General features: G+C 38.8%; 1 protein-coding gene across 9 annotated transcripts in view; it reads right to left on the reverse strand.

Moving 5' to 3' along the window:
* The window catches only part of GOLGA4 (golgin A4), a 127,473-nt gene that overhangs the window by 14,473 nt on the left and 98,135 nt on the right, over nucleotides 1-14,865 (reverse strand). For all 9 annotated transcript variants that reach the window (XM_043595765.1, XM_043595768.1, XM_043595769.1 and 6 more), the window contains 5 exons: nucleotides 13,839-13,952; nucleotides 11,117-11,137; nucleotides 10,840-10,908; nucleotides 8,129-8,204; nucleotides 256-359 (listed from right to left, as the gene is read on the reverse strand). In XM_043595765.1, the coding sequence (XP_043451700.1) occupies nucleotides 256-359; nucleotides 8,129-8,204; nucleotides 10,840-10,908; nucleotides 11,117-11,137; nucleotides 13,839-13,952 (384 nt within the window). The remainder of the gene's footprint in view (nucleotides 1-255; nucleotides 360-8,128; nucleotides 8,205-10,839; nucleotides 10,909-11,116; nucleotides 11,138-13,838; nucleotides 13,953-14,865) is intronic.

Raw genomic sequence — 14,865 nt, forward strand, 5'->3', positions numbered from 1 at the left:
TTCTATTTTTAGTATTTAGCATCATCCAACAGTATTTTTTAAATTAATATTTTATAACTGAAACAAATATAAGCAAGATCTACAAATCATTTGTGTAAACAACGAACTATAACACAATTAATTACCTATCACCTTTTAGCATGTGTGGTCTGCTAACAGTAAAATATGGCATCAATATGTGTATTAAAGTATTAGAAGTGGGCACATTTCCTTTTAAATTAAGCCACACGCCAAGTCACCAGAAATTATTTATACCTTAGTCTCACGACCCATCATATACTCAAAAAGCACTTTTCGCAAATACTCAAACTCGGTAGGTTCTCCAAAGAGCGAGACATCAGTATGATACAAATTGCCACCTGTCAAATAAAAAAAAAAAAAAAAAAAAGGTCAAATCTTAAAGAAAATCCAGATCAACTACTTATTACTTAGACACCAGACAAAGCAAGGCATAACTCTTATATTAATTACATTGTACTGTGTAGTACTGTACATACATACATAAATAAAGTATTTCAATGGTATTTCTCCCTTGAAAAAGAAAATTAGAATTATTATAACAATTTTATTTCTCAAATCTTTTCCTCCTCTTCCTCCTCCTCCTCCTTTTGGCATGGCAATTTTAAAAGACTATACTTAGGAAATACAAAGATTCCTTAAAACTGGTATTTCTCTCCTCAATATTCTGTGGTTGACTGCAGATAGTCCACAATGAGTGAAATTAACAATAATGTTTATTTTATTAAGAATTCATTATATCAGTATAGTATTCTAGTTTTTCTAGTATTCCAAACCTAAAAGCACTTAGGTTTAAATCAAATTTTCAAAACTGTTTGAAACACAGGATAGATAAAATAACTAGAAAACACATGAAATATTAATGCCATTATAGTGGTTTTCAAATATTTTGATTTGACATCTTAAAGCCTGTCATAATAAGTCACAGTTCATCTGTTAATCAAGCCCCATTTCAGCCTAAAAGTAAACAATAATTACAGTTCAGGTATATGAAATCACACTGAATATTACTACGTATATATTTATGCCTTGATAACCCCGAAGTTTTTAAAAACCTGAATCAATAACAGGAGATCACACTGTGCCGTAGGATAATATAATAAAGCTTCCACTATGAGAGGTATGAACAATAAGTGAGCCTCTAAATGCCAAAGCTGAAGGCAGCCTTTTATTGTAACTTTATATTCCTTTTGGCTTAGAATTTAAGTCACCATTTTTTCAGTGAAAAGAAACAAACAAATGAAAGCTCCTGAAGTACTATTCACACGTATGAGATTGGCAAAGTCCCGAAAGTCGGATAACATCTGAGACTGGCAAAGTCCCGAAAGTCGGACAATTCCAAGCACTGGTGAGTACACAGAACAACGGAGATGCCTGTGCATGTGTGGAGTGAGCTGATACAAGCACTCTAAACAACTTCACATTACTTTGCAGAACTTCCTAAAGTGGAAGGATGAGCATGTTCTATAACGCAGTAATTTAATTCCTACCAGTACATCCTAGAGAAATGCTTCACATGTACACCAGAAGTCAATGTTCAGTTACACTGTTTATAAAAGCAAAATTAAGACAATTCAAAGGTCCACCAATAGGAGAATAAAGTATGGTATAAAGATACAATATATTGTGAAAATCAGCATTCAAAATGGTTAAACTATAGCTTCACACACATTAAATTAAAATTAACAACTCAGGAAACTGATGTTGGCAAGGATGCAGAGAAAGGGGGAAACGTTTGGACCATTGGTGGGCATGCAAACTGGTGCAGCCGCTCTGGAAAACAGCATGGAGGGTCCTCAAAAAACTAAAACGAGAACTACCCTACGACCCAGCAATAGCACTACTAGGTATTTACCCAAAGGATACAAAAATGCTGATTCGAAGGGGCACACGCACCCCAACGTTTATAGCAGCACTACTGACAACAGCCAAAGTATGGAAAGAGCCCAATGTCCATCCACTGAGGAATGGATAAAGATGTGGTATATGTATACAATGGAATGCTGCTTGGCAGTGAAAAATAGTGAAATCTTGTCATTTACAACAAAGTGTATGCAACTAGAGTATATTATGCTAAGTGAAATAAGTCAGAGAGAGACAAGTATCATAGGATTTCACTCATATGTGGAATTTAAAAAACAAAACAGATGAACATAGGAGAAAGGAAGGAAAAAAATGAGGTAAAAAGACGAGGAAGGAAAAACATAAGAGACTCTTAAATACAGAGAACAAACTGAGGGCGGCTGGAGGGGAGGTGGGTGGGGGAATGGGCTAAATGGGGGATGGGTATTAAGGAGGACCCTTGTTGGGATGAGCACTGGGTGCTGTATGTAAGTGACGAATCCCTAAACTCTACTCCTGAAATCAATACTACACTGTGTGTTAACTATTGTGAATTTAAATTAAAAAAAAAAAAAAAAAAGGTTGAACTATAGCTTCACACCTATTAGAATGAAATCCAAAATCATAATGCTGGGTGAAATAAAGGCAAGAATATGCAGAACACATATAAGCTGATATCATTTCTATACAGCCCAAACATTAAAGTCAATTGTTTTAGGGAACAGTATGTATACACGTTAACAGTGGTTACCTTCAGGAGAGAACAGAGAGATACGAGACTAAAGAGCAGTGCGAGGAGCACTGACGATGTTCTAGATGGTGAATTCACAGGTGTTAACCGTCTTCATACTTGATATTTACACCCTGTGTGTTTGTACGTTTGGAATATTTCACTTTTAAAAAGCATACACTTGGGGCACCTGGGTGGCTCGGTCGGTTAAACGTCCGACTTCGGCTCAGGTCACGATCTCACGGTCTGTGAGTTCGAGCCCCACATCGGGCTCTGAGCTGACAGCTCAGAGCCTGGAGCCTGTTTCAGATTCTGTGTCTCCCTCTCTCTCTGCTCCTGCCCTGTTCATGCTCTGTCTCTCTCTGTCTCAAAAATAAATAAACTTTAAAAAAATAAATAAATAAAATAAAATGGCTTTTATTAAAAAAAAAAAAAAGGCATACACTTTTTAAAGACCCAATTCACTCAAACCACACTTAGCAAATACAGAGCACCCAGAACTAAATAATGACAATGTACTACAATGTACTATTTCCTCTTCAAAAACCATCTCTCTGTATATCACACTTAAGTGTTTCATTCCTCTAGATTGACGCAAAGAGCTTACAATGTACACTTTTCAGAAAAATAATTGATTTTATTATTATAAACATGTAGATCACTTACATATAGCCATTTTCCTGGACAACTAATTAATACTGTTTTCCAATGCATGTACCCTTTCCTGTCTTCTCCCTAACAGTGGCATATAAAAGAAATTTCTTCCTCTTTTTATAATTCTTACTTTGGGTTTTAAGCAATGAGAGTGGAAATCAGTTATCATTCAAATAAAGATGCTTGCCAAATTGTCTACCCATTGCTTCTTGTGAGTCTTTCCAAATAACTTTGTGGGAATATTGCTCAGCATTTTTAATACAATCCTTTACCTGGGCCCAATTCCAAAATGTACAACTGGAAAATCCATTTAACTACACTTAACACAACCTTAATCAACTAAGCGTATTACAGATAATTTTAGTTAAAAGGAGACACGCTCAGATATCCTTCAAAAATGCACAAGAATGTCTCCTGAAAATGCATTTATTTAGGTGGAAAATAAAAACGAGAAACAAATTTTACATTTACAATCACACCTAAGAATAAATGTAAGAAGAGAGATACAAGAGGTACTCAGAACAATAAACATTATTGACTGAAATTACAGAAGGCCTAAGTAAATATTGAAAGAGCGTGATTATGGGTTGGAGACTCACCCATATAGGTGCCAATTCTCCTCAATTTTTCTATAAATTCAATGCAATCCTAATCAAAATCTTCCCAGGTTTGGGTGTGTGTTATGAATGCAATTTTACAATCTGATTCTAAAACTTAAATTGACAAAGAGTTAAGAATAGCTAAGACATTCTTGAAAAACAGAAAGTAGGAGGGCTTCCCCAACTAAACAGCAACATCTATTATAAAGTCATCATAATTGAGCGAGGTGTTAGAGCAGGCAAAGACAAATTCACGTAGGAGCTATACCCCAGATAGATAACAGGGCACATTTCTGCTTACAGAAGAATGCCAGTTAATATCTGCACAACAAATGGTAGAATCTGAATGATCACCGTTACACAATGACTGGTGAAACAACCGATGTTGGCCAACGATCACCACTGGGTGCTAACGTCTAAGGCGAAAGGTGAGGAATCAGATTGACGGCACCTGGAACCGTGTGAAAGATACTGCAAAGATAACGTGTGTCTTTCGCTGGGAGGCAACATATAGTACGGCTCCCTTGAGGAGGCACCACTGTCAATAACACAGTCTCCATCTGATCAAGCCCCTCGTTCTAACTACTAGGGGATGGAATACCAAGAGTTCAGAACATGTGAAACTTGAGCACAAGTAATTTGGTCTCTTCAATAAATAAAGAGGAAAAGAAGAGAGAAAGAGAGAGGGAGACAAAGAGAGACAAGGAAGGCAGACTTTTAAAAGAGATTTAAGCAATTTCTCAATCAAATGCAAGGTACGGATACTACTTGGCTACTGATTCAAATAAACCAACTGTTTACCACCATCACCACAAGAAAACATTTGTGAAGCTACAGGTAAGTTTCACTGTGATTAGTTATTTGAACATACTAAGGAATTGCTGTGAAATTTTTTGGTGTGATACTAGTACTATGGTTATTGGTTTCATTTTATCTTATTTTTTAATGTTTATTTATTTTTGAGAGAGAGAGAGAGAGCATGAGCAGGGGAGGGACAGACAAGAGAGGGAGACACAGAATCGAAAACAGGCTCCAGGCCCTGAGCTGTCAGCACAGAGCCCGATGTGGGGCTCGAACTCACAAACCGTGATATCATGACCTGAGCCAAAGTCAGATGCTTATCCAACTAAGCCACCCAGGTGCCCCTAGTACTACAGTTATTGTTAAGGAATCCTTTGTATAAATGTATACTGAAATTATTTATATCAAATAAGATATGGTACTTAGGACTGACTTTAAAATAATCCAATAGAGCAAGGTTAGGAAAGGTTGGGGGTACAGATGAATCAAGATTAGATATGTCTTGATATTTGTTGAGGGTGACGTGTACGTGTGTGTTCATTATAGACCACACTTACTACTTTTCTATACATCTAAAAAATAAAAAAAATTAAGACAATAAAGACACCAGCTAGTAAATATCTTTACAATACATATATACATATACACACACACATACATATATGTATACATGTATATGTAGTATATAAAACAAGGATTAATATTCAGAATTGTTTTAAAACTGCAAATCAAAGGAAAAGGGGAGATAACCTAATCTTAGAAAACAAAAAAGAAATGGCTGGGACTTCGCAAAAGAAGAAATACACACAGCTAAAATGAACGAATAAAAAAATGAACAATCATATAAAATGTTCAACATGATTACTAGTAAGAGAGAGGTAATTAAAATCACAAGTCATAGCTCAGCATTAAGGGCCACAGCCAAGCATTAAGGGCCTTTAATAAATTTAGCGCCGCTGAATTAATTTAGCACCAGCATTAAGGGGCTGGAGTGACAAGACCTCACACGCACTGCTGGTGGGAATGAAAACTAGTACAAAAAACATAGAAAACAACCTCCTATATTATCTTCAAATTGCATCTAGTTTGCCAATCTGGGATAGGATGTGCGTGAAAGCATTCACATCCTATGACTCAGCAAGCCCGGTTGTAGTTGTACAAAGTCTCTCATGTGAGTACGAAGAAGACGTGTACAAGAACGTACAAAACTGATAAATCGAATTGAGCGAACAAGAGCCACACACAACACAGACGAATCTCAAAACTTGTATTATGCAAAAGAAACAAATACAACCTTACAGTATGATTCTATTACATAAAGTTTCAAAACGAGCAAAATCTAAACAAAATATTGTTTAGAAATATATACATAGGTGGTACACAATGAAGAAGAACAATGGTTAACACAGAGTCGGGAAAAAGTCAGGGTGAGGGGAGGAATAAAGATATTATTGCAGAGGCTTACATAAAGGTTTCTGAAGCACCGGTCAGTAATTTTTTATTTCTTCCTGTATGATGGGTGCTTATTCTGTTGTTACTCTTTAGAAAGACTCAGCATGGTCACCTGGGGGGGCTCAGTCAGTTAAGCGTCTGACTTCAGCTCAAGTCACCATCTCACGGTCTGTCGGTTCGAGCCCACAGCGTCAGGCTCTATGCTGACGGCTCGGAGCCTGGAGCCTGCTTCCGATTCTGTGTCTCCCTCGCTCTCTGCCCCTCCCCTGCTCATGTTCTCTCTCTCTCTCTCTCTCTCTCTCTCTCTCTCAAAAATAAATAAACATTAAAAAAAAAACAGAAAGGCAGCATGGTGAGGAGATTAATGTGCATATTCAACCAGACTGACTGGGTTGGTGAGAGGATTAAACGAGCTGAGATACGAAACAGCGCGTCACACTTAGCGTCACTCAGGCGTTCCCCGCCTTTCGGAAATTCACATCACGCCGCTTCTCTTTCACAAAAGGCCTGCCTCAGTACGTGCCTCTGCTAACCGCAAGATATCTAAAGAGGCTTTTTGCTTTTATGAAAAAAGGTGAAGTGAAAAGCGTGCTCGGCATCCATTCTGCAGGAGGCCATCAGAGACGCGGCACAGACCGCGGCAGCCAGCGCAGCCCCACCTCACCCCTTCCCCAGCAACCACACTCAGTATCCGGCCGCCGTCGCTTTGCACCGTGCCTGTGAGCACCTGTGTTTCATCTCGATTGATTTTGTGCGTCTGTTAGCAAGACAGGTCTAAGGTATCAGACAGGCCTAAGAGAGGAGATTTTTCGGGTCTGGGGATGCTAAAAATGTTTCCACATAAATTAACGGTAATTGCTTCTTTGTTTTACACCATGTCAGCTAATGAAAGGTATGACAGGAACGCTCTGCTCTCGGAGGAGGGAAGGGACGCGTACAGGTGTTAGTTATTAAATAAACTGGACATGTGTGTTCATTTGACAATTTAAAACTGAGAACAAAAGAAAATTATAAAAATCTGAAGGTGAAACTAACAAAAAGAATCAACAGGATTCTCTCTATGCGCTGCTGAGCACTGATGCAGCAGTTACGCTGACGATCGCATCTGCTGACTTAGACGTGGCAAACGATCCTTGTAGCAGGAGTCCTCTCTGCAACGAGCCACGGGCCACTTCCAAAGCGGTTTTCTCTTGTTTTTGAAGAGCATTTTGGAAAGAATCCAAAGCGAGGCCTTGCTTAATTTAATTAAAAATCGTGTAATATCTGGTCATTTCATTGCATTAAGAGCTTTCAAAAACACAAAGGAAAGGTTTAGATTTAGGCCCCAGTGCTTCCCCGAGGAAGCAGAAAGCTTTACAAAACATTTAGCAAAATAAAACTATTCTTAATGAAGTGAGGTGTAAAACTGAGAATGGAAAATTGTAATGAGATTATTCAAGGACCATGATTATTACCTCACGATCGTGAGTTTACATAGTTGTATATAACCATGTAAACACTCAAGTTCATTTTTAAAACCCTTTGCAAGTAGTGTATTTATTTCAATCAAGACAATATTTCCAAATCATCCTTTCCTACCTTGAATATAAGAATTTTTATGAAATTATTTTCTCCCTAAATCCAAGCTTGAAGTTAATAATTGTGGCATTATTATAGTAAAAACCGGAAGCATCTAAAAGATATAACTGTGTCTGTATGAGTACATACAGTAGATTACACAAATGTTTGCATACATACAGAAGAGTCTGGAAGAATATACATAAATTGCCACTAGGTCGGTTCCATCTGGATAGTGTGGAACAATGTGCAGTCCCACTTACACACTGCAGCAGTTTGATTTTTTTTTACAATGAATACGCATTATTTTGTTTTAGGTTACTAGCATGCTTTCCTTAAAACTAGCTGTTATCGGTGAATTACAAAGGTAAAATATATTCATGGTAAAGAACGGACGCGCAAAGACAAAAACAAAAATCATCCCTAAGTGCACCAATAAGAGATAACCATGGATCACATAAGAGACCATTCATACCTTTGTAAGGTGTCCCCACAGTTGTTGCATATACACTCTTTTCATAGTTCTTCAAACGGTCTTCTAAATTGTGAATCTAAAAGTAACAAATACTCAAATTGTATCATAAGATTCACACAGAAACCATACGTAAAAACAAGGGCTTCTGTAGGCACTAGGTTCTTTTATACTTAAGACAGAATACAGGCAAATACAATTAATACGAATGGTTTCTTAGATATGGCACCAAAAGCCATATCTACAACAAACAAAAGAGAAACATATCTACAACATATCTACAACATACGACATAGAGAAACATATCTACAACAACAAAAGGGAAAATATACAAAATGACCTTTATCAAAAGTAAAACTTTTGTGCCTCAAAGGATATTATCAAGAAACTCAAAAGAGAACCCACAAAATGGAGAAAATACTTGCAAATCACATACCCGATAAGGGACTTGTATCTAGCATGCAAGTGTGAAGCGTACAACTAAACACGAAACCAAATAACCCAACTAAAAAATGAGCAAAGGACTTGAACAGACATTGTTCCAGATAAGACATGCAAATGGCCAACAAGCAGATAATAGGATGCTCGACATCATCAGTCATTAGGAAAATGCAAATGAAAACCATAATGAGAAACCACCTCATACCAACTACCATGGCTATATCCAAAACACTTGTTGGTGAGGATGTGGAAAAACTGGAATCCTTATAACTTTGTTGGTGTGAACATAAAATGGTGCCACCACGTAAAATAGTTTGGCGGTTCATCAAAAAGCGAAACATATAATTACCACATGATCTAGCAATTCCACTCCTGGGTATACATACCCCAAAAAACTGGAAATAGGTACTCAAACCAAAACTTGTACATAATGTTCCTGATGGCACTATTCGTAATAGCCAAAAGGTAGAAACACCCCAAACATTCATAAACTGATGAATGGATAAGCAAAGTACGGTATATCCATATAATGAAATAGTATTCAGCCAAAAAAAAGTATCAAGTACTGATACATGCCACGATGATGAATCTTAGAAACATCATGCTAAGCAGAAGAAGCCACATAAGAAAGCTAGGTTTTGGGGCGCCTGGGTGGCTCGGTCGGTTAAGCGTCCGAGTTTGGCTTAGGTCATGATCTCACGGTCCGTGAGTTCGAGCCCCGCGTCGGGCTCTGTGCTGACAGCTCAGAGCCTGGAGCCTGTTTCAGATGCTGTGTCTCACTCTCTCTCTGCCCCTCCCCTGTTCATGCTCTGTCTCTCTCTGTCTCAAAAATAAATAAATGTTAAGAAAAAAAATTAAAAAAAAAAAAAGAAAGCTAGGTTTATATGCTTATATTTACCAAAGATACTCATAACAGGCAAATTCACAGACACAGGAGTAGATCAGCGGTTGTCAAAAGGTAACAAGGAATGACTGCTTAATGGGTTAGGAGGTTTTCTGACGGGGTGATGAAGAATTCTGGAACTAGATAATGGTAATTGTTTCACAACACTGTGAATGAACTAAATGTCAATGAACTATGCACTTTGGTTAAGATGGTCAATGTTACGTTATGTGTATTCTGCAACCATAAAAATAACTAATACAAAAATTGCCATGCTGGCAGTTGGAAAATTTGAGGACGCTAAAAGAAGGGAATTTTAAGGCAGCAATCTTGAGAATAGATGAGAAAAGATAAACCACTGGGAAGTAGGAAAAAATTAAGGAGCATTGGGACTTAGCATCCATAATTTTTTTTAAAAATATTGTGAAAATTTTCTATCATACTCAGCCACAGAGAATATAGTACAATTAATGCCCATATGCCCATCCATTACCTAAGTTCAACGATTACCAAGGTTTTTGTATGTATGACTTTTTAAGAAAACTGGAAAATCCCCAGAGATGTAGCCTTCAAACAGCCTGCTGACTTGTGTCATTCTCTCTCCGGAGTTTGGAAAAAAAGACTACTAAAGATGATGCACCACAGACACACATACACTGGGACTTTTATGCTTGTGCATCCTTTTAGGCACATATACATAATCCTTTTTAAATCTAATAATTGGACAATATATGGACAAAACTTATTCAAGTAAGACAATTTAGCCACTAGGAAAAAGTAGTAAAAATTGATGTCAAATATATTTTTCCCTCTGATAAAAACAAGAAAATTCCCTTTCTAATTTTTTTTAATGTTGATTTATTTTTGAGACACAGAGAGAGAGAGAGAGAGAGAGAGAGAGTGTGAGCAAGGGAGGGGCACACAGAGAAAGAGGGAGACACGGAATGCAAAGAGGCTCCAGGCTCTGAGCTGTCAGCACAGAGCCTGATGCGGGGCTTGAACTCACAAACTGTGAGATCATGACCTGAAGCGAAGTCAGATGTTTAACCGACTGGGCCACCCAGGTGCCCCAGAAAATTGCTTTTTTAAAAAACTTAAGTTATTACAAATTAAACAAAAATTCTTATCCAAGATGTTAAGCACTGGAAAGAGTAAGACGCAAATGTTCTTGTTTAAATACATGCGATCGATCACAAATTTAAGAGATATCCTCTAGCACATTCGGATTTGGGAATAAAATTTCCTGTGTAAGACAAAATGGCAAAGCCAACTATTAAATCAGTATGCTATCAGGTCTTTTTTAAAACTTAGCTAAATGAGATCCAAGTACATACTAATGTAAATTGTAAGGCAGTCAGTTTCAAACAGAAGGCACCGATTAAACCCGTACCTGTTCTCTGAACTCTTGCTCTTTCAACTTTGAATCACTGATTAGAGTAGTCTTCTGTGCTAGTTGTGTCTGAAAGAACAAAAGTCAGATCTGAAGCGCGTATGAATTTCATCACCGCCTGAATATACTACTATATTGCTTCGTAAAATTCTCCTTGCTAAAACAGTTACCTTTATGTTTTAACTCAAAACACAAAATACTCCTGAATACAAGACACAATACAATACAATATACAATATACTGCCTTCAGTCAAATTCAATGAAGAACTAGTCTTACCTGTAACTCCATAATTGTTACCTGAAAATGGAAAAGAAAAAAAATGAGTGGCTACTACACTAAAATCTGTAGCAAACAATAAAATAGAATAAAGGAAATAACTAGAAATTAAAAACTTAGTCTTTTGGAAGTGATAAGATTTGAGATGAGACAACTTTAAATATTTGCTTTTAACCTGGTCTATTTTGTTACACAAACTATTGTAGTGTGGATGCATACCAACATAGGTAAACACAAAGAAAAAGTACTGGAAATTCACTCACCAAACTCCTAACAATGATTACTACTTGGCAAGGACAGGTGCCCACCAGAGCAGGCTCATTCTATATACTTACGTATTATCTCTTTTGTAACAAGAATATATTCATTTATTATTTCTATGATTCAAAAAAATTAAACATATTAACATCTATTTAAAGCATATCGGCCCCTTAGGGAAACTTCTAAAGGACAATTTCTGGGAATCCACTCGAAGCTATAATCACAAACTATTCTTCATTGAACTCAACACTGATACATAACTCACTGTCTCCCAGAAGCATCAAAGATGCTCAAGAAAGGATAAAAACTCATGAAGAATAAAAACATTTTTTAGCGTAGAAATAATAATTAAGGATTTTTTTAATGTTTATGTAATTTTGAGAGAGAGAACAGGGGAGAGGAAGAGAGAGAGAGAGAGAGAGAAAGAGAGAGAAAGAGACTGAGGATCTGAAGTGGGTCCGCTCTGTCAGCAGAGAGTCCGACGCGGGACTCGAACTCACAAACCGCGAGATCACGACCTGAGCCAAAGTCAGATGCTTAACCAACTGAGCCACCCAGCCGCCCCCATTTCTCTCCCCTTTCTTTTGACACAAGGTAAAGGACTCAGGAGACCTTCTGAATATTAATTTCATGTTTCAATACTGGAAGGCATCCCAACACAGGTCAAAGTAACACTACACGCAACGAGGCTTATTCTGATAGTAAGGAAAAGAACACGTAGTGAAGTACATGTACTCTCCTCAGAGAACTAATGTTTAACAGCACCGGGTCTATTCAAATCGTGACCAGATGGCAAAAACCAACAACAGGAAAACTAACTTGCAACTGTTAAAGAAATAAAGAGTCCAGTAAACCTGCTGGGTGCTAACTGCTAAGATATATGCACAAGTAGCGCAGCTCAGCAGAGCCCCTTATAAAGGCTTCTCCTCTCCATCTGGAAGAAGTGATCCAGGCAACGGCTTGTCTAGAAAATTGCTCCCTGGTAACTGACATTCTATAATGAATCCTCTACAGCTCTCGACGAGGAGGTCACGAACCTCATGGCCTCAGGCCGGTACCCTGTCCGGCGTCTCGAACTGGGGCCCACAAGCCCTATCAGCGTGCGTTTGCTGGGGTGCAGACCGGGAAAGGCAGCCACACGGCAAACATGGCCTATCTTCATAGCAGCGATTATACGGCTGGAATTCTAAACATGCCTAGTTATGTACTGCCAGGTAGCCCTGAATCCAGTCCCATTTTCCAAAATAATCCCACTACATTTGCCTCTAGTCCATTAACCAAGGAGAAAAACAGAAATTGTTTTTCTTACTCATAAATAACCAAAAACAATTTATGTGACTATAAATAAGGATGTATTATAGGAGAGAATATAAGGTCTATATGAATATTTAGCACAGAATATAAAAATTTTAAATTATCATATTTTCAGTGTGTCTGGATGACTCAGCCAGTTGGGCGTCCGACTTCGGCTCAGGTCATGGCCTCATGCTCATGAGAGTCCCCGTGTCGGACTCTGTGCTGACACCTCGGAGCCTGGAGCCTGCTTCGGATTCTGTGTCTCTAGCTCCCTCTGTCCCTCCCCCACTCATGCTCTGTCTCTCAAAAATAAATAAAAACATTACAAACTTTTTTTTAATTATCCAATTTTCTATGGACGCTTTTTGCCTAAGCCCCTGGGCAGTGAGGTTCACTTTCCGCTGTATTCTTTCTTTCTAAGGAAAAGACTAAGAAGCATTGCTGTAACAGAAATGTCCAGGGGTGCCTGGGTGGCTCAGTCGGTTAAGCATCCGACTTCAGCTCAGGTCGTAATCTCGTGGTTCGTGAGTTCAAGCCCCACATCGGGCTCCGTGCTGACAGCTGGGAGCCTGGATCCTGCTTCGGATTCTGTGTCTCCCTCTCTCTCTGCCCCTTTCCTGCTCACACTCAATCTCTCTCTCTCTCTCTCAAAATAAATAAATAAATATTTTTTTAAAAAATTAGAAAAAAAAAATGTCCAGGCTCAGAATGCCTGGGTGGCTCAGTTGGTCGAGCGTCTGACTCTTTTTGGCTCAGGTCATGATCTCACAGTTCAGGAGATCGAGCCCTGTGTTAGGCTCTGCACTGACAGTGCAGAGATTCTCTCTCTGTCTCTCTCTCTCTCTGCCCCTCTCCCACTCATGTGCACACACACACTCTCTAAATAAATAAATAAACATTAAAAAAAAAAAAAAAGAAATGTCTAGGCTTTGAAGTCTGGCAGATGAGGTTTAAATTCCCAACATAACATTTATAGTGTGAGCTTGGACACTTTATTTAACCTCTATGAACCTCGGTTTCACTGCCTATAAAACAGAGGCAAAAACCTCTCTCCTCAAGGTTTTGGATAGGATTAAATGAGGTAGGTATGCATGTTAGCAGGCAAGTCAAATGACAGAAATGACAGTGTCTTTAAGAAACAGCAGCAAAGACCAGTTCCTCTCACTTTATCATTGCTAGGATTCTCCTCCTGATGCAGCCTTTGCTGGTATTTATTCTGTAGCTCCTCGAGTTGAGTCTGGAGGTCCATTACTTTAGCAGTCATTTCCTCTTCACGAGCCTTTAGGATAAAGACAAACAAACAAGTGTTAATTAACATATCAAAAAGAACATCATGGAGAGGCAACGCAGTATACGGAAAACCACCTCTGAAGGAGAAACAAATACCTAAACAGTTTGGAGGCACAAACCACTGTTTCTATGATCGGTCATGACTATGCTCTGCACACCTTCTTTCATATCCCACTTTAAACACCATGCTCGCCATTCCTACGATATCACTGTTCCCTCTCACTCCCTCTGTCCCCACCCCATAAAGCCCATTGAGCAGTGTCTTTCCCCTGAAGCTAGGACTCTCAGGTTTGAACAACCAGCAGGTGTTCGCCAGGTGGTGACAGAACTCGGACACAGAGCCTGTGTGTTAGGACTCTGCCCTTTTCCACATTAGGATTTGATTTCCAGAAAATACCCGTTCACATAAACGAGTAGGGGGCGCCTCAGTGGCACAGGCGGTTAAGCGTCCAACTCTTGCTCTTGGCTCAGGTCACGATCTCATGGTTTTGGAGTTCGAGTCGCGAGCTGGGCTCTGTGCTGACAGTGGGGAGCCTGCTTGGGATTCTCTCACTCTCTGCCCTGCCCCTCCCCTGCTCATGCTGTCTCCCTTTCTCTCTCTCAAAATAAATAAATAAACTTATTTATGATGGCGTGGAGCCTGCTTCAGATTCTGTCTCTCCTCCTCTCTGCCCTCCACTTGTGCTTGTTCTCTCTCTCTCAAATAAATAAACTTAAAAAAAATTATAAACTAGTACTTTTAGGCACAGCAGTGCTCAACCAGCTAGTAACATACTGATCACAAGAAGTTGTGCAGGCCTTCCCCAACCCTTTGGAAAAGCCGTGAAAATCAAGAAATGATTCTTTGTCCTGGTTCGGTACACCTGCACATCTATACATGTGCCTCCCAACAACACCAGTGG

Source organism: Prionailurus bengalensis, chromosome C2 (genome assembly GCF_016509475.1).
Source record: "Prionailurus bengalensis isolate Pbe53 chromosome C2, Fcat_Pben_1.1_paternal_pri, whole genome shotgun sequence".
Lineage (NCBI taxonomy): Eukaryota > Metazoa > Chordata > Mammalia > Carnivora > Felidae > Prionailurus > Prionailurus bengalensis.